Source organism: Eptesicus fuscus, chromosome 2, assembly GCF_027574615.1.
Source record: "Eptesicus fuscus isolate TK198812 chromosome 2, DD_ASM_mEF_20220401, whole genome shotgun sequence".
NCBI classification, from domain to species: domain Eukaryota; kingdom Metazoa; phylum Chordata; class Mammalia; order Chiroptera; family Vespertilionidae; genus Eptesicus; species Eptesicus fuscus.
Genome location: NC_072474.1, coordinates 15,829,347 through 15,849,678, shown reverse-complemented (window position 1 = coordinate 15,849,678; position 20,332 = coordinate 15,829,347). Strand labels below are relative to the sequence as shown.

General features: G+C 43.1%; 2 protein-coding genes across 5 annotated transcripts in view; one reads left to right on the top strand and one right to left on the bottom strand.

The window, feature by feature from the left end:
• PDSS1 (decaprenyl diphosphate synthase subunit 1) overlaps positions 1-20,332 on the top strand; it is a 45,883-nt gene that overhangs the window by 16,592 nt on the left and 8,959 nt on the right. For all 4 annotated transcript variants that reach the window (XM_028138754.2, XM_054725692.1, XM_054725689.1 and 1 more), the window contains 6 exons: positions 196-326; positions 8,337-8,478; positions 11,548-11,659; positions 11,754-11,863; positions 18,693-18,773; positions 18,874-18,987. In XM_028138754.2, the coding sequence (XP_027994555.2) occupies positions 196-326; positions 8,337-8,478; positions 11,548-11,659; positions 11,754-11,863; positions 18,693-18,773; positions 18,874-18,987 (690 nt within the window). The remainder of the gene's footprint in view (positions 1-195; positions 327-8,336; positions 8,479-11,547; positions 11,660-11,753; positions 11,864-18,692; positions 18,774-18,873; positions 18,988-20,332) is intronic.
• The window catches only part of ABI1 (abl interactor 1), a 125,501-nt gene continuing 121,813 nt past the window's right edge, over positions 16,645-20,332 (bottom strand). Inside the window, exon 12 of the mRNA XM_054725662.1 lies at positions 16,645-17,853. The gene's annotated coding sequence lies outside the window, so the exon portion shown is untranslated. The remainder of the gene's footprint in view (positions 17,854-20,332) is intronic.

Genomic DNA, 20,332 nt, shown 5'->3' with positions numbered 1-20,332 from the left:
CCAGGCATTGCTTGTGGCCCAGTCACGGGGCAGCCAGGGTTTGGGCCATGCCATTGAGGAACCTTTTCCAGCTGAGTGTTGAATTTCTCAATTCGGATGAATGCACCAAAATCAAATCCATGTTTTGTAAAAGAAATCCTGGTGACTTTTTATGCAGTTATGATGCCATATTGACACAGAGACTCTTTATTTCAGGAACTGCTCATATCTCCAATAGAACTTAAGGAAATGTCTGAGTACTACTTTGATGGAAAAGGAAAAGCCTTTCGACCAGTTATCGTGGTGCTAATGGCCCGAGCGTGTAATAGCCATTATAACAACTCCCGGTGAGTCGTTTACTTCTGCTGCTCTGTCCTCTTCTGTTTGGCAGGTCTTCCTCCCGAAGGTCACCGTTTAGCTTCCTGCTTAAGGTGTACCATGCATCTAAGAATTCACTTTATGTATGATGACTCGATTCTGAGTAGGAGCCACTAAGTCACTCTGGCATCTGGTCTGGGCACCTTCCTTTTCCACCTTTTTCATGTCGATGGAAGAACGACTTCAGCTGTAAATAAGCATTTTAGAAAGAAGTCTGAAAGTCAGATTTAGTTTTCTTGTTCAGAAGTAGAGACTACCAGGATGTATGCATACATGTAATCGTTGTCCACACGGGCCAGTTAGTCCAAAGGTTGATGGGATGGGTATGAAGTGATAAGCTTTGCCATGATTCTGGGCACCACACCCCCTGCAGCGCCTGCCTGTCTGGGCCTTAAAAAAGTCATTTTGACTGTGGATCCTTAGCTTTTGTGTTTTGAATATATTTAGATTTTAAAATATTAAAACAACAGCAACATTTAGTATTAAAGGAAGTCTTAAAAGGAAAGAGGATGTACCCATATTACCAAACGCTGCTGTCTTTATCATTTCCTTTGCCCCGCCCTCTTCCAATCAGTCCCACAGTATGCAAATAATTTTGAGTTCTGCTTTGTTCCTTACCATTTTTTTTAAAGTCTTCATCATGGTGCCGCAGTGTTTTCTTAGTTGTTATTTTTACATCATGTATTCTATTGATGGAAATTCCAGTAGACCATAATGTACTTAGACATTTCCCTAGGGTCGAACATGTGTAGTATAGTCCCTTTCTTCAACACACTATTTTTTCTGATTTTTTTCACATTTTTTATTTTGGTAAAATACATACAATGTAAAATTTACCATCTTCAACCATTTTTTATTTGTTTGTTTGAATATTTATGGTGCGTTTATTAATCAGATAGGTGGCAATCTGAGAGAACGGCAGATGTTAAGACTCTGAAAATGCCACTCTTGACATTTCATTGCAAACAAGCTCTTACATAGGGTATGGTGGGGGATCTAATGTTAGTGAGTTGCCAGGATCTGCCTTCTTTTTTTTATTTTATTTTATTTTTAAAAATCTTCATTGTTGAAAGTATTATATAGATCCTCCTTCCACCCCCCCCCCCCCCATTAACTTAACCTCTTCCAGCCTGTTCACATCCTCCCTCCCCAGGTCTGTGTCCACAGGTTATGCATATATGCATACAAGTTCATTGGTTCAACATATATTTTAAAGAATGCCTTTGTCAGCACTAAATTTAAGGATGCTGTAAGAGTGAGCATCAGATGTTGCTTCTTAGCGGGTGCTCCCTCTGCCCACCACAGTTTGGTGCCCCAATCACCCTGAGACTTTCGGCGAGCTCCCAGGATGGTTTGAACAAGCAGGGAAATCTCTGGCAGCGACCTTTTAACCATCATCCGGCCCAGTTCCAATTCACTTAGAAGGCAGAGCCGCAGCAGTGCTCCCTCCGAGCCAGACTCAAGTGCATCGCATGTGGTCTAGACTCTAGAGCAGGTTTCTCAGCATTGGCCCGGCTGGAGTTTGGGGCCACCTTATTTGTGGAGGGAGGGGTTGTCAATGTGCATTGACCTAAGATGTAGCATAGAGTGGCACCCCTGGCCTCTATCCATAGTTGCCAGTAGTGTCCCCTCCCCCGAGCTGAGGACAGCCCATAGTGTCTCCAGACATTGCCAGATGTTCCCTGGGGAAAAAACCATCCCTGGTTAAAAACAACTCATCTAGGGAAAATGTGTGTTTATATTTTTTATTTCTCAGATTAATACTCAATACAGTTCATCACCCTCAGAGATAACACGAACAGGAAAATAGTCTGCACTGCTCTACCTCCTGTCAGCCGTTATCCCCGTAGGTGAAAGTTTTCTCAGCTTGCTTTACTAAACTATACAAACCGTTGATTGCAGAAAACATGGGAGAACATAACACAGAGAAGGCATTGCTAGTTTAAAAAGTAAGTTCAAGACTGCCCTCTCCAGGAACGTCTTAGCTGCAGTGTCATTCCCCCCTTAGGTGATCAGAGCAGGGCTTTCTGAAGGCACAGGGCAGAGGCCCATGTCTGGCGCGAGGCTGTGAGCCATGAGGGAGGCATGCATTTGGATAGTAGTTTCCCAGCTACAATATTCTCTAAGCCCCAATTCCTTGAGAATAAGGACCCTTCCTAAATTCCCCCCCGCCCCGCAGGACTCTTGTAGATGATGCTCTTGCTGAGCTAAATATCTAGCTGTTAGTTCCATGACACTTAAAGCAGAGAGGGGTTTGGGGAGAAATGGAGAGCTGGGCCTGGTGTGGTTTTGCCTGCTGAGAAAGATGGATGTGACAGAGCGGACCAGAGCGTAAAGAACACGTTCCACAGTCTCAGTAGTTCAAGGACCCAGACTTGGAGCAAGTCAATTCAGTGGCAGATAAAGGTAGTCTGTATGGACATATGATTAGCATACTGAAAACTTGAACATATGTGTCTTTATCAAGGATTTAGGAAATGCAGTTCACATCCTGAGAGTTGTGTAAAGACAGACTTCATTTGCATTTTAAATAGTGAGTTTGTTGAGAGCCGAACTGATGAGATTCTAATCATATCTTTAAGACTCCTAGTGACGCAGAGGATGAGAAGAGAGAAGGGCCTCCCTCCCATGATGGTTTTTCAGAGCAGGAGCCTCTGCTCTCCAGCTGTGAAGAGACTTGGGAGGTCCTTAGCACAGGACCTCTGAACTGATGCCCCAAGGTTCAGGTCCCCCATAGGGCTAGGACAGACCCTCATTCCACTTTCCCACCCTTTATAGGTGGTGCTGCAGTGGATCAGCAAAGGTTGAGCCTGTACCAAAACCTTTAAGAAAAGCTTCCATTTGGCTTACAAAAAACTAAATTATTACTCCCACTAGACAGAGTTGTGTTCCCCAAACTTTGTGCATCAGAATCACCTGACATGCTTTTTAAAAATGCAGTTCCTGCGCCCCACCATTAGAGATTGTGATTCAGTGTCTGAGGCCTTTGCCTGCATTTTAGAGTATTGATTCCCATGTGGTGGACCAGGGATAGATATTTAAGAAACAGTGAGCTTGTCAAAGTTCTAAAAATCAAAGTGAAACACTAATTTTTAGAATTGTCAGGAGAGACAAAGAGAAGAGCATTTTAAAATAGAACTAGAGCCTTTCGTATGCCACTCGAGAACTCTGTGTGTGTACAACCTCTAGATTTGGGAATAGGAGCTCTCTGTCTCTGTTGTTAAAGTGAAACCACGTTTGCTATTAATTTATTTGCTTCCAACCCAACAAAATACATTGCCAAGGTTTGATATTTCTTTTTATAGACAATTTTTCCTCATTGGGGGTTTGCTTGTAATTTGTTTCAGACTTCACATTATGTATTAGTCTGAATAGGGGAAAACAGTTTTTTTTAAATCACATGGAAGCTGGATGGAGTGTGTGGGGGAAGTCATTATATTATTATATCTATTTTTGTCTGCTTAAAATTATTCATTAAAAAATTTTTGTTTTAATTTTAATGAAGGAAAGACAAGTGTCCTAAAGGTGTGAATCATACACACTCTTTCAGGTGTGATGTACAGAGGACATAGCCAGCTTTCAAGACTCAGGCCTCCTCTGCTCGCCTGTCTGGCTTTCTTAGCACCTCTCCAAGAGGATGGGAGGGTGTGGCAGCTGTTTCACGGCAGGAAGTAGACATGATGCCCAGCTTTTTGAAGGCATGGCTCAGTGTGGCACTTTGGAAATTTCATCTTAAAGATAGTGTGAGACTTTCCTACAGTCTGTAAATTTTGGGTATCTGCCCCACCATTATGCTGTGCTATGCATAAGCAGTGGCAGTATTTTCCAGATAGAAGCTGACACACATTAAAATCTAATTGTATAGGGAAAAGTGCATGAGATAAAATTATAAAGCATTTAAAATGTGGTGTTTGTTCTATGCCAAATAACATTCTAAGCAAGAATCTTGATTTCATCTGTTGAGAATTTAGCCATGCAAAATGCCATTTTCATATACTCATATCGTCTATGAAATTAAAATATATTTTAAGAAATCTTTATTGTTTTAATATCTTCACAAAAACTCTAGTGTCAGTGAGCACTGCCATTGTAGTGCAGGTTCCCAGGAGGAACCCCTGTCTGCTGGCACGGCTTATGGGAACGAAAGTGGTACCCAACTCATGAGTGCATGAGAAAGGCTAGAGGCCTTAACAGTTTTTGGAGGTAGTTCCACTACTAACCAGTAGGAAGTGTATATTTTATTAGAAATCCAGCTGATAAAATATTCTAAAAACTAGCCTTTTGTGTTTTGTATATTAAAAAACAACAACTGTAAAAGTCTATATATTTTCTATGCATTAAACTCAAATAAGATAGGGCTCAATAAACTTACCTGAAGAATACATAAGGCCCAAGCTTCCTACTCTGGCCTCTGTGAGTGTCTCCTGAGGGATTCAGAACAGCTCGTAGGAGCCGTCCGAACCGCCATTTTCGTATTTTAAGAAAGTGGTTTTACAGGATGACTTCTCCCTGCCTTCTGTTGCTTTACTTTTTCCCTCTTGAAAGAATGTGTTGTGATATGGAAGTATTTAAACTGTTCTGATTGTGACATGTTAATAAATAATGAGCAGCACTTCACAATTGATTTCAGAGCTAAAAGTAGTTGAAAGCTTCTGAGGTTTAGTTCTAACATCTTAGGTCAGAGGAGCCGGTGAGGTATCACATTATAAAATTGTATTTAAAGCAAAATCAAGAGATATTCTTTTGCTGATTTAGTGTTTGTAGTTAAATTCCAGCATCTTTAATGTAAGTACATTTCATTTTTCATTGTTTTTCTGCCAGGTTTGAGGAATCAGAATGAGCACTATCTTTTACAGATGTTCAAGATTAGGTTTTTCAAGAAAAAGTCATATTTTAGTATCCCTCTCACTTTTCTCTCCCCTAAGAGATAACTTGATAATAGTTGAAAAGTAAGCTCTTGGGATAAGTGAAACATTTGGTTAACATGTGCTTAAGTCAAGCGTATGTTTCAGGTTATGAAAATTCAGTTGACTATTTCTCCAGTCTGATTTTCTTTAAATTCAGTTTTTAAAAATTCTCATAGATGGTGATGGTGATAATGATGATTAAAAAGAGACTGGGGTGCATTCCCTTTTAACTGTAAAACTCAACATCTGTGTATCTTCTTGAGAGTGTTTATCCTATAGTTTGTGTTAAATCTGGAAAACAAAAGTAGAAATTTCTAATGTAAAGTTTAAATATAAATTGGAAGAACATTTTTACAAAAATTCTATTTTGGTTATTGATGGGTCTTCTTACTAAGCATTTAAGACAGTATTAAAAGCTTTGAACATCTTGACTGTTGGTTCTCTGATACACTTTTTAAAAATTCTTCTCACCTATCTCACCTCTAAAATTTAATTGTAACCTAATTGTAAACTTGATCAGCTGACCAAGATCACTATATAAGACAGAAGGATGATTCTTCAGCCTGATGGCAAGATTTCTGCGATGTTTATCCTCTTTTTGTTAATCATATGCATTCTACTTCTTAATGCAGTATCCATCTTACCTAATAATAGACAAATATGTAAATTGACCGTACCTTCGCTATGCCCACAGCCAATCAGAGTGAGTGAGTATGCAAATTAACCCACCAAAGATGGCGGTTAATTTGCATACGAAGGCAGGGCGGGCAGCACCATGGCCTGCTTCCGGGGTACGGGTCCATCAGGAGTGGAGTAGGCCCTGCGGGCAGCACCAGACACCGCCCACGAGGTACCAGGCCATGGCCGGGGAGGCGGTGGGGTGGGCAGCACCAGAAGGCACAGGAGGGGTCCGGGTTCAACGCCGCCCCAGGGAGGCGAGGCCGGACCGCCTAGCCGCTCCCGGGGGTCCCTGGGAGCATTGCCACCCCGGGGAGGCAAGGCTGGACCGCCTAGCCGCTCCTGGGGGTCCCTGGGAACATTGCAGGCATGGGGTTGCTGAGACCCAGACCTGGCCTCTGGCCACAGATTCATAGCTTCACGGAGACCAAGGGAATCTGCCTCATCTGCAGAGAGACAGAGGTTCTGCAGTGGCCCCAAGACGTGGGTGGGCCCAGCCAGGGATCAATGGGCATGGAAGGACTCCCGGGCAGAGGGACAAGGACCCTGACCCCTGAGGCGGGGGTTGAGGGATGGAGCCACCTCAGTGAAGGGGTGCTGCACTGCAGGGTACTGGACTGACTGACGTGATTCAGAGAAGCTCCCAGTGCTAATGGGCCTCGCTCAGGCGGCCTTCACACTTCAGAGGCAGTGACTACTGCTCCTGCCTTCACCCAAAAGCAAGCTCGCTACAACCTGCCCCATAGCAGAGCATGCCTAGGCAGTGAGTGGGAAGCCTTCCACCTGCTTCGGAGAAGGGGGGGCAGTAAAGAATGGGGGGAGAGGAAAGAATGTGGAGCATCCGCAATGAAGAGGTGCTCGAGAAAGAGGCTGGGAAGCCTGACTGGAAGGTTTGTTCTGTTTGCTGGGCGGCTGCCCCTTAGGAAGCGCAAAGAGCATGGCTCTGAGGGCTTCCTGTGTGCTGAGTCAAGTTCCACAGCCAACTGGAATTGGCCTCAGTTTCCTGGTCTGTAAAATGGATGAAGCGTGTCCCAGTGCCTTCACTGAGCTTTGATGGCCAATTGAGATACTATATAAAGAAAATGAGGGAAGAAGTGAGAAAGAAAAGGAAGGATGAGCAACACAAAAGAAAGACTGAAAGGAACCTGTAAACCCATTGTCACTTAAATAGGGAATATAGTCAGTAGTGTTGTAATGATGGTATGATGCCAGGTGGGTACTAGAAATATCAGGGAACACTTTGTAAAGTATATGATTTTGTAATCACTATTCTGTAACTAATATAAAACCTGAAACCAATACAAAATAATGTTGAATGTAAAGAAATGAAAATTGGAGTGAAATTTTTATAAATTTCAAAGTTTAAATAAAAGCTGTAAAGGAAGGAAGGGGAGAATAAAAAGTGTTTTTCATTTTGCCACTTCATTAAAAGACAGTTGTCTTTATATGGTGCTTTTATACTTTTCTAAGTCATTATCTCATTTTAATTTCTGGGCAACTTAAAGACAAGATAAGTATTCCCTCCACTATTCAAAGAAAGGAAATCTTGGTGTCTGGTCCTAATGATTCAATCGTCAAGCCCTTATTGTAAAGCAGGGTTAGTAAAATTTTCTGTGCAGGGTCATATCTATACTAATAAAAGCCTTGGGGGTGATCAGTCCAGCAGGGGAGGGTATTTGGGGGCAATCAGGCCCGCAGAGGAGCAGTTATGTGTCAATCAGGCCAGCAAGGAAGCAGTTAGGGGGCAATCAGGCAGGTAGGTGAGCGGTTAGGAGCCAGCGGTCCCGGATTGTGAGAGGGATGTTCAACTGCAGGTTTAGGCCCGATTCCACAGGGATCGGGCCTAAACCTGCAATTGGACATCCCCCGAGGGGTCCCATATTGGAAAGGGTGCAGGCTGGGCTGAGGGACACCCTCCCCAGTGCATGAATTTCTTGCACCGGGCCTCTAGTCTATATATATAAAAGCCTAATGTGCAAAGTGTTCCCATGGGAATTCTACCGGGAGTTCTATCGCTTGCTATGATGTGTGCTGACCACCAGGGGGGGGGGGTGCAGAACAAAGGAAGGCTCCAGCCAGCAGCTGGCAGCCCAGGAAGGGAGTCCCTGGCCAGCAGCTGGAAGGCCCTGATTGGTCCTGATCGCCGGCCAGGCCTAGGGACCCTACCCATGCATGAATTTCGTGCACCGGGCCTCGAGTAAAACATAATCTTGGCATAAAACAAATGTTCTCCAAGTGATAGAAATGTCTCTGTAGGAAAGCTAAAAGTTTTCTACCGTTTCTCTTAGAGAAATAAAATTCTTTGTCCTAGATCTGATGTCCAGTTTTCACAAGATGAATGCTGAGAAGGTTATAGGCGGTATCTGTTAAAAAGCATTACTTTCTGTTAACTAGAGATGTGCAAGCCAGCCAGCGCTCCATAGCCTTAATTGCAGAGATGATCCACACTGCCAGCCTCGTTCACGACGATGTCATTGACGATGCCAGTTCTCGGAGAGGAAAGCACACAGTTAATAAGATCTGGGGTGAAAAGAAGGTATGGTTTTTATTTGTTTTTTAATGTTCTTTAGATTACATTTATTTTTCATATTTGTCTCATTAAAAAATTATGCTTCTTCAAATGTGGTCTACCAACTTTTAGAATAGTATTCATATCTTATTTTGTGTGTTTTTTGTTTTGTTTTGTTTTGTTAATCCTCACTAGAGGATATTTTTTTCATTGATTTCTAGAGAGGGTGTAAGGGAAGCTTGAGGAGGGAGGAAGGGAGGGAGAGAGGGAAGGAGGGAAGGAGGGAGGGAGGGAGGGAGGGAGGGAGACATTGTTTGGTTGCCTCCTGCAAGCACTGTGATGGGGCGGGAATCAAACCTCTGGTGCACAGGCCAACACTTTAATCACTGAGCAACATGATCAAGGCCATGACCTACCTTATATAGGTATTTTGTAATAGATAATGCCACAGAAAAATAAATAATATTTCTGGTTATTCTCAGTTTTCTATAGAATTTCATTTGATTATAAGGAAAGTGGTTTCTGAGGGTATCCAAAAAGCTTATTTCATGAGGAATCATACATTTTACTTTTGGGCTCAGATTCGGCTTAATTCCTTAACCACTTACTGATTGCCACATTATGAGAGTGTCATAAAACTTTAAAAACGTAAGTAAATAAAACTCTTAAAATAAAAAAATTTTAAATATATACCAAAGGTACTCTTTTACAATGAAAATTTTACCTTTTGAAATAGAGGCTCTATAATTGGGGTTGGTTCATATATTACATTTTAAAACATATTTCTGTATATTTTATTAGCATTTTTTGAAGGAGCTATGCAAAACGGAGAGTGTTGCTGGAGTTGCTTCAGGCATGGGTTGAAAGGATGGGGATGCAGTTGAACAAATAAAAGTGACGATGTGCAGGCCTCTGGGAGCCATCTCCCCCACACACTCCTCCATGCTGCCCGCCTGTGAGCGCAGACCTAACACTGACGGGAAAGGTTTCCTCTCGCCTTCCCCTCGCGCACATATGCATGGTACTTGGCTCCTGCTGTGCTCTCTTTGCCCTTATTAAGAGAAGAAATGTGTGTTCATTGTTATCTTCACATGCTAGTTTTGCATTAATGTCCTTCACTTTGTTGTGTAATCGAGTCCTGCAATTCCATTTTTAAGATAAGTTTTTTAAAAATATTTTTTTATTGATTTCAGAGAGGAAGGGAGAGGGAGCAAGAGATAGAAACATCAATGATGAGAGAGAATCACTGACACGCTGCCTCCTGCACACCCCCTACTGGGGATCGAGCCCGCAACCCAGGCATGTGCCCCGATTGGGAACTGAACCTGGGACCCTTCAGACTCTCTATCCACTGAGCCAAACCGGCTAGGGCTGTGAGGTTTTGATTTCAAATTGTAGATTAAAGGTTTTGTGTCTCATTGACAGAATTCCATTCATCAGAACATTGGTAAAGAGAGGGTAGAGTTTTGTTTTGAAAAGGTTGTGGGTAACTCTATGATGTGTCCTGGTGGTCAGCTGTCAGTGTTCAGGGCCTATTCTTAAAGCCTAATTTGGGCTCTTGGTTGGGGAAGAAGATTAAGAGAACAAATGAAGGTCTTCTCCTTGACCAGTCCCCTCTATAACAGCCTCCATTGTTGGGGGCCTCTTTCTGAGTGTGGGTGAAGGAAGGTGGTTCCCGCTGCCATCTGCCTCCTTGAGCTGTGAGACTGGTCTGCCCTGCACGAAGCCACCTGCCAATCTCCCCTTTTCTGTCCCTCAATCCAAACTACTATGATAGTGATAAAATAAAAAATTTAAAAGTCACACAGTGCCACCTCTATGAGCCCCCATTTCCCTGCCTGAGTTCCCAGACATGCCTGCCTTTAACCCCTCACGCCAGGAAGCCCAGTCTAGCAGCTTCAGTTCCATGTGCTAGAACTTTTGCCTCCAGGAAGCCGAGGGCCAGGAGAGGAAAGAGGTAGAAGCTTAGAGATCTGCTAATGATGTAGTATAGATGGACGGATCTATATGTGCACATATATCTCATAATTATAAAATGGCTTCATATATGTATAGTTATATCAAGATATGTTATATAAAATGATAATTCATTGGTAAACATAGTGAACAGCATTAATTTTAGATACTAGAGAAGAGTAGACAATAAAGCTTTAAAATGTGGTTTGTTGAAAATTCTATAAATTAAAATTTCTATGAACTCTAGCATTTATAACTAGTTACTCTGTAACATAACACTTGGGCATATCTTTTGGTATGAAAGTTAGTGTATTTGATTCTAGCCTGTAATTCAATTATGTTTAATTTATAGTTAGTTGCAAATACTGTATGGACATCTCACAATTAAAGAAGATTGGAAAAATACTGATTATCTAATATTCCGTGAAAAAACTATTTTGTGTCGAAATGAGCGGCAGTGTAATACAGTGCAGAGAGCATTGAACTTGGAGCCCAGGTGCCTTAGTTTCGTTTTCATTGAGCAAAGTGTGTTTTGTGCCCTGCGCTGGGGTAGGCCAAGTCCTCGCTGGGGTAATTATCAGTCCGGACCCCCAAGCACTTCAGTACATAGGGACTCACCGACTGAGGAAAAGTGCACCGTACGCATTGTGCAGGGTGCTCTGCTCCCTCAGAAGAGACATCTGACCAGGCTTAGTGGGAGCTGAACCCGGTGCCATTGAGCTAATCACACAAAGGAGCGCTGGAGGAAGAAGGGGAAGGACTTGGGGGCAGAAGCAGCAGTAAGTGCAAAGGCACAACAAGGTGGTTTGAGGGAGTGGTCCAGCATAACTAAGCTGGAAGCAGCTGCTCTTGGAGGGGCTAGGGATGAAGCTGGAGGGTCAGATGCTTTCCATCTCCCGGCATCATTTCTTCAGGTCAGAAGTGGGGAGCTAGGCTGGGTAAGCTCTGAGAGCCAATCCAGTCCAAACAATGTCCCAAATCTGGAAGTTTTCACAAAATCCTGTTGAGCAAGAGGGAGGGGAAAACTTACATCTATGATGGCCCCTTCCTCTCATTCTGTTTGTAGCTTCTGAGAAGTCAGCTTCATTGTTGGCACCCTTGCCCTGACACTTTTCTCTGAAAGGTTTTTTTCTTTTCTAGGCTGTTCTTGCTGGAGATTTGATTCTTTCTGCAGCATCTATAGCTCTGGCACGAATTGGAAACACAACTGTTATATCTATTTTAACCCAAGTTATTGAAGATCTGGTGCGTGGTAGGTTAATTCCGACTTTTCTTTTTTTATTCCATCTTAGTATGTAGCTGGGTAATAAAACCATGTCTCAAATAACCCCTTTCCTTCTTTTTAGGTGAATTTCTTCAGCTAGGGTCAAAAGAGAATGAGAATGAAAGATTTGCACACTACCTTGAAAAGACCTTCAAGAAGACTGCAAGTCTGATAGCCAACAGTTGTAAAGCAGTATGTACGTTCTGTCTTTTTTCAAGTTAAAAAAAAAAAGCCTCATAGCTCTTTCTTGGGAGTTAATTCTCCTAGAAAAAAATTCACTGGAGAACCTTAAAATAGTACCACAAACCCCAAGAGGTCATTGAGAAAAGAATTAACCCCAAACAGTGGAGAACTTCTGCTGTTTTCATATTTCTGTCTTCTTTTGCCATGCAGATATTCACTTTTTATCTCCCCCGCCCCTTCCTCCCCCCCATCCCCCCGCAAGTGTTTAATCCAAATAAGCTTTAGTCACTAAATCTAATTTCCAAACTATGTTATCTTTTGGACAGCTTATGAGTAATTCTTTTCATGATTGCTGTCCCATAAAAAGTGTACCTTTAAAAAGTTATAAAGTGCTGTGTTACCCAGGAAAAAATGTCTAACTATTGTACGATATTGTACTAGTGTTTTGTGTGTTTTTATGAGTAGTAGATTCTCCCATTATTTTTATGTGAAATATAAACAAGCCATTTTTCTTCAGAATATAAATTGTGAACCATAACATTTTCTTTACTTAGCATTCTCCCTGGTCTTTCCTCCGCTGTCCATACTTTTTTTTTTTTTAAAGCTCAGTTAGCATTGTCCTTAATAATGTGTGGTGTCCAGTGCTAGCCCATAAAAAATGAGAGTTCTCTCCATAGAATTATCCCTGTTATATGTCTCAGCCTAACAGATGTAACAGAGATGAAACCTGGGCAAGTAATAGACCCTTGTAATTAAAGCAACAAGAAAGAAAACCAGTAAGGGGCAAATGTCAATTGCTGTCATGATCCACTCTTAACATAATTACAGTTAAAGAGCCTTTCCTCAGGCCTCGGGTAAAAAAATCCCTTGCCAATCATGTCTCTATTTTGAAAAGTGTCAAGAAATGGATAATTGTGAGCCAGAAAAGAACAAGGACAACATTTTCTTCCTAAAAAAGACCTAATTGAAACCCAAAGGAATGTAAATTATGTAGAACATGTTGGCCATGATTTCAGCCACTTTTGTCTTTATTAAAGGGGCTATTTTTATTTCCAAGAAATTGAAAGCTTTTTAAAAAAAGAGAGACAGATGTGCCCTGGCCTGTTTGCTCAGTGGTTAGAGCATTGGCCCATGGACCAAAGGGTCTTTGATTTGATTTCTGGTCCAGGGCATGTACCTCGTTGCAGGCTTGATCCCGGGCCCTGGTTGGGATGCGTGTGGGAGGCAATCATTGGATGTGTCTCTCTTACATCGATGTTTCTCTCTCTCTCTCTCTCTCTCTCTCTCTCTTCTCTCTCTCTCTCCTCTCTTTTTCTTCCCCCCTCTTTCCTCCTCACCACTCTAAAAAAAAAATCAATGGGAAAAATATCCTTTATAAGGATTAAAAAAGAGAGAGATTGATGAAAATATGATAGACACAAATGCCAACTAAAAGAATGACCTCTTTAAAAGGGTCCATAAAGCTGTTCCATTAATTGATCATACCTTTGATCACCAAAGTTTCTGTGAAGATCAAGATCCATCCTTACGAGGCTCCCTGGTATGTTCAGTGAAGCTTGCTGATGGTTTCCCCAACTTGAGCCTGCGGTTAGAAGCACTAGCAGGTAGAGAGACTGTTGGAACTAGAAACACTGAGAATCGTTGTCCACATAAAGTGGACATCCCATAGGCACGTGGCAGCAGCACCACTTGGAGCCAGCACAGGAACGAATGCCCTCAGTGATTAAATCCTATGAAAGGGCCAAGGAGATGGGCCCAATTCATCCAAGAAAGGCTTAATTGTGGTCACAGACCTCTGCTTAGGAAGCCAAGACATTGTAGCACATGTATTGGTTTATAAAGAGCACCTTGTTCTTCACAGATTAGCCAGTGAGCAGTGGATGCGAATGTTAACATGGCTCACCCTATTAAATATGAAATGTGTTATTCTGTCCACTAGGAGGCATGCTGGCATCATCCCAGAACTACCCACTTCCATGGGATGTATTCCTAAATTCCAGCCTATTAGAATAACAAAGCAAAATCAGTGTGGGCTTTCTGGATAAAAGTTTACATATGTAAGTGTATATGGGTAGATATATTCCAAAGGTGTTATGTTTTCAAAATTGCTATTTTTATATAGCCCTAGTATTTAAAATGCAAGTATATGTGGACTCCAGAAGAATGCATGCAAAGCAAATTACAGATGCCAAAAAGAGGGGATAAAGAGAATTTAAACATCAGGATTATTAGAGAATAGAATTTCACGATGTTATAAAACTTGAAAGAAATTTAGCAGTTTATAATTCACTAGAGGCCCGGTGCACGAAATTCGTGCAAGGGGGAGGCGGTGTCCCTCAGCCCAGCCTGCATCCTCTCCAATCTGGGGCCCCTCGAGGGATGTCCAACTGCCCGTTTAGGCCCGATCCTTGGATCCCTCTCACAATTCAAGACTGCTGGCTCCCAACTGCTTGCTTGCCTGCCTTCCTGATTTCCCCTAAACGCTTCTGCCTGCCAGCCTGATCACCCCCTAACCACTCCCCTGCCAGCCTGATTGATGCCTAACCACTCCCCTGCCAGCCTGATTGCCCCTAACTGCCCTCCCCTGCTGGCCTGGTCACCCCTAACTGCCCTCCCCTTCAGGCCTGGTCCCCCCCAACTGCCCTCCCCTGCTGGCCTGGTCACCCCTAACTGCCCTCCCCTTCAGGCCTGGTCACCCCTAACTGCCCTCCCCTGCAGGCCTGGTCCCCCCCAACTGCCCTTCACTGCAGGCCTGGTCACCCCCAACTTCCCTCCTCTGCCGGCCTGGTCACCTCTAACTGCCCTCCCCTGCAGGCTTGATCACCCCCAACTGCCCTCCTTTGCAGGCCTGGTCCCTCCCAACAGCCCATCTTGTGGTGGCCATCTTGTGTCCACATGGGGGCAGCCATCTTGTGTGTGTTGGAGTGATGGTCAATTTGCATATTACTCTTTTATTAGATAGGATAGAAGCCTGGTACATGGGTGGGGGCCAGCTGGTTTGCCCTGAAGGATGTCCCAGATCAGGGTGGGGGTTCCCTTGGGGTGTGGGGCGGCCTGGGCAAGGGGCCTGTGGTGGTTTGCAGGCCAGCCACGCCCCCCGGCGACCCAAGTGGAGGCCCTGGTATCTGGGATTTATTTATCTTCTATAATTGAAACTTTGTAGCCTTGAGCGGAGGCCAGGGCCAGCCAGGGCAGGCAGGAAGCTTGGCTTCCTCCATTGCCAGGGGCAACCCAAGCCTCCGGCTGGCTCCAGCTCTGTGGTTGCCGCCATATTTGTTGGGTTATTTTGCATACTTGCTCCTGATTGGCTTTTGGGCATAGCAGAGGTATGGTCAATTTGCATGTTTCTCTTTTATTAGATAGGATTCTACTAAGGACACCATTACTTCACTCTGTTTTTAACCACTCACAGTATTTTAGTGGAAATAGTATAAAATCTAAGAGAGGGCTATCTAGGATTGTTTTGTGGCACTGGTTGGATATGAACATAGAAGTAGTCTTAAATGATTGGCTATTTATTTATATACATAGTCATGCCAAGTACATCATGTAGCTTTCCAGTGAAGGTATGACTTGTTCTCCAGAAAATCTGATGGGAATGAGACCTGAGAGGTCTGTTTGCCATCCAGTGTTACTCAGTCTGACTGACAGTGGCTGAGCTGGGATTTGAACCAAGAACTGGATATGGTATTCCTATATTCAGTTTTCCTCTTTTTTTCTGAATTTATGTGGGTGCATGTGGCTGGAATCAATAAGCTGTCTTTCTATTATTTAGTTTTCAATGATACAGAGTGCCACCACAGAACTTTATGTGGGTCATATTTATAGAATACTGTTTTTTGGTTATGTTATTATTATTTAACTAGAGGCCCAGTGCATGATTAAATCATGCACGTGTAGGGTCCCCTAGGCTTAACCTGCCATCCAGGCCATATCCACTGCCCCGCAAAGCCTAGCGCTCCGCAGACACTGCTAGCAGCCTGCTCCCCGCTTTTGATGGCAGGGCGTCTGCTGGTGCTGGAGCGGACACACAGCTCCCCGCTTTCGATCGCAGGGGAACTGTCTGTCTGCTGGTGCACCAGGCCTTTCGAGGCTTTCGAAAGGCCTGGTGCCGGAGCGGACAGACAGCCAGCTACACCGCTTTCGCTCCCCGATTTTGATGGTCCGCAGCAGGACGTGGGATCGCTGCCCCAGAGGCCCCTTCTGTGCCGCAGCACAGCCATGGCACAGACGCTGAGCTCGCGCGGCCGCTGGCGATGCGAGCTCAGCGTTCCGCCAGCCCAATCGGCCACCCCGAGTCCCGCCCCCTGCACCTCCTGCTGGCCCAATCATGGGCATAGCGGAGTGATGGTAATTTACATATTACCCTTTTATTATGTAGGATATACAGATAGACCTTATTCAGATTTTGCCAATTGTTTTAACACTGTTATAACAAATGGAAACAATTTTTTTCTGGTCCAAGATCCAATCCACGCTCTCATGTTGCATTTAATTGTCGTGCATCTGTAGTCTCTTTTGTTCTGGAACAGCTCTTACCTTACTGCTAGTGAGGTTCACTTGGTCACCTGATTAGGGTGGTGCCTGCCAGATTTCTTCACTTTCAAGTTCAAATTCCCAGTCTCTGGTTTTAGCATCTATTTATAATCCTTTCCTGAGACAGTTATTACTACGCTGGTTGCCAAATGAATAATTCCATTATTCCTTTGCATCACATTTCTACATTGAGTTGGTATTTTATTCTAAGAAAGTTTTTTTTAATCGTCACCTGAGAATATTTTTTCCATGGATTTTTCTTTTTTTTTTTTTTTTCAGAGAGAGTGGAGGGGAGGGACAAGGGAGAGAACTACCCACTTTCGTGGGATTTATTCCTAAATTCCAGCATCATTAGAATAAAACAAAATTAACGTGGGCTCTCTGAATAAAAGTTTCTACATGTAGAAATATATGGGTAGAAATATTCCAAATATTCTAAGAGAGAGAGAGAGAGAGAAACATCAATGTGAGACACATTGATTGGTTGCCTCCCACATGCACCCTGACTGAGGGGCTGGGGATCAAGCCTGCAACCCAGGTATTTGTTCTTGACCTGGAATCAAACCTGGACCAATGTTCTAATTACTGAGCCAAATGGGCCAGGGCTATTTTAAGGAAGATTTTTGTCTATGGACTCTTGGTTTCTTATTTTATTCTTTGGATTATAATCCTTTATTGTTATTTATTTTAATGCCCAATTGCCCCAAATTTAACCAGTGGGGAAGGCCCTTTAACCTTGCTCCCCTGTCCGATGAACATATCCCTAGTATTTGTAATTGTGAACTATTGGAAACCTAAATGCCTGAGTGGCTGAGGAAACCATGGTATGTCTACACAATGGGATACGATTCTGTCAGCACTTCCTTTGTTTCTGGGAGCTCGATCTGGCTTTCTTGTGGGGGATCAATGTAGACACTTCCTCTCCCCTTCCCCCGTTTTGGTTTTTACTGTCTTTGTTCCCTAAAACTGGGCCTGGGCCTGCTCAGCATGCTCAGCAGAGCAGTAGGAACTGCACGCAGGTGGCCGGTGCCAGCTACTTTTTTGGAGTTTTAAGAAAGACTTAGCTAAAAGTCTTACTTCTCCCCACCGGAAAGGAAAACAAATACGGAGGAGACCGCAGGACCAGGGAAGATCATTTGATCATGAAAGAACAATATTTATGTTTGAAGCATGAGGCTTTAGGCAATTACAAACATTTCAGAAATAAGTGGAATCACTAAAAACCTATTTTAAAAACAGACTACAAATGGGGAAATATGTATGGCATCTTTGTGTATATGATTATATTAGATACCATATCCCTAAAAATAAGGACTAGAAAGATAACAAAGAAAACCAACAATTGGGACAACTGTCAGGTGCTAGAAGCCAGAATTTCACATATTGAAATCTCTTTATTTCACATTTCAAAATTGGTCTAGTGTAGCTTGGCTTCTCCTAAGCAGTGGGAAAGAGGGTTTATCCTGTGAAAAAAGGGAGAGAAAGGATAGTTTTCTTAGAATTTAAGGAAATTATCTGAGACTAAAGTCCTTTCATTAAGACCACAGGTATAGTTGACCCTTAAACAACACAGGTTTAGACTGTGCGAGTTCGCTTACATGCAGGTTTTTATCCAGTAAATACTGTAAATGTATTTTCCTTAGGATTTTCTTCACACTTTTCTCTAACTTGATTGTAAGAATACAATATACAGTATATAATGTACATAATATTAATAACATGCAAAATATGTATTAATCAACTGTTATTTCTAAGGTTTCAGTCAACAGATTATTAGTAGGTAAGTTTTGGGGGAGTTAAAAGTTATATGTGGCCCTGGCCGGTGTTGTTCAGTGGTTAGAGAGTCGAGCCATGCATCAAAAAGTCACAGGTTCGATTCCCGGTCAAGGGCACGTACCTGGGTTGCAGGTTCAATGCCCAGCCCAGTTGGGTTACGTGCAGGAGGCAACCAATCGATGTTTCTCTCTCTCTCTCTCTTCCCTTCTTCCTTTCCTCCCTCCCACTCTCTAAAAATCAATAGAAAAAACATCCTCTGGTGAGTATTAATTGAACAAAAACAAAAAAACAAGTTATATGTGGATTTTTACTGCCTGGGGGTCAGCGCTCATAACTCCACATTGTTCAAGGGTCAGCTGTACTTGCGCATGTTTGGTCTCCTGATAGCAGTATTTCCTGGTTGTACACCATCTAGCCTCACTGCCTCTTACTTAAGGGAACGGATGTCTGACTCCTGCCATGCAGTGTTTGGCTGCCTTGCTCCTGCCTGCCAGCCACTTATCTCGGAATTCTTTTTCTGTTCCAGGTCTCTGTCCTAGGATGCCCTGACCCAGTGGTGCATGAGATTGCCTATCAATATGGAAAAAATGTGGGAATCGCCTTTCAGGTTGGTCCGCTTTGTAAGACTGGCCTGTCAGTACAGTGGGAAGCATGGCCGTGATGTTGGGATGGTGGTGTTTATGACATTCCTTTTGTCCTTTCACTAGCTAATAGATGATGTACTGGACTTCACCTCATGTTCTGAGCAGATGGGCAAGCCAACATCAGCTGATCTGAAGCTCGGGTTAGCCACTGGCCCTGTCTTATTTGCTTGTCAGCAGGTAGGTTTTGGACAAGTCCCTTGGACACAATGCTGTGCAGCCCTACAGAACCAGTATCCTCCAGGCACAGCTAATGGGAAGTTTAGATAATATTTAGGAAAGCATCTAGGTCAGAGACCTCTATCTACATTTGATCCTGGCTCTGTGACTGAGATGTTGGGGTCCATCATTGCACCTCTAAGCTTTATGTTTCCTTTTGTAAAACTGATATGATTACAACCTTCATGCTAGGGTTGTTGTGAGGGTTAACAGATAATACTCATGGAGATACTTTGTAAATTAAGTGCTGTATGCATTTAAGATAGCATTATGATTATTTCCATGTATTTGGAGCACTGACAAAGTGGTTTCCACATTTGATTATAGGGCTGGACTTTGGGTGTGCCTCAGAACCCCTTACAAAGGCACAGGAAGGGCCTCCAAGCTTAAGAAATTCTGAGAAATTCTCCAGTTCCAGAAGTTTAATGGGACTGTTTGCTGCTCTCAGAGAGCCTCGGGCACTGCCTCAAAATGTCAAGAAGTCAGTGGAATGCACTGCTAAAACCACATAGTTCCTTCTTCCTCCAGATTGAGGGGCTGTCAATTAAGGAAGTAAGTAAAGCTGCCTTCATATTCTTAATATAGATGAAAAGCTTAGGAGGCTTCAAAGATACTGCAGTGACTTGCAGGGCAGACTGTCCCATAGCCTGCTCTGGACGTTTTGGCTGTGCCAAATGTACTTTGGAAGAAGTGGGACGTTGGCTTGTATTTGGACATCTTTTTAATAGATTTCATCTTAGTAGTATTTAATTATTTTGCAAAGCAGTAAGATGTGCATCACTATGCCATGAAATTAAAAATTAGCTCTTTGGTCTGAAATTTTAGTAACTTTTAGTATTTTAGAAATTTTGCCTCTATACTTCCCCAAAATTTACAAAGATAAATCATGCCTTCCATAGAACTCAATGATTCTGTTTGAATATTATAGAAACCAGTGACCGACCTTGCTTTTGATCTGTTTCTGACCAACAAAAGGAGATATTATCTTTTCCCCACAATCTAGTACAGCCAAACCAGGACAGTTCTTCTCAGGAGAGGGTGATGGCTGGGGGACTGGGCCAGGTTACCTTGGGAAGCACACTGTGGACAGCAGTCAGTGGAGGAGTGAGGGCTGTGCAATATGGGACCACTTTGTGGAGGCATCTGTCCGCATTACTGGGCTTCATCCTCTCAGAATTTTGAGGCAGAGAAGTGAAAGATGTGCTATAAAAGGGTCTTTTCTCCTATTGAGACTAACTCACCAGCCCAAAACTCAAGAATGTTAATACATTGCCAAGTTCTGACAAAAATTGATAAAATCCCCTTA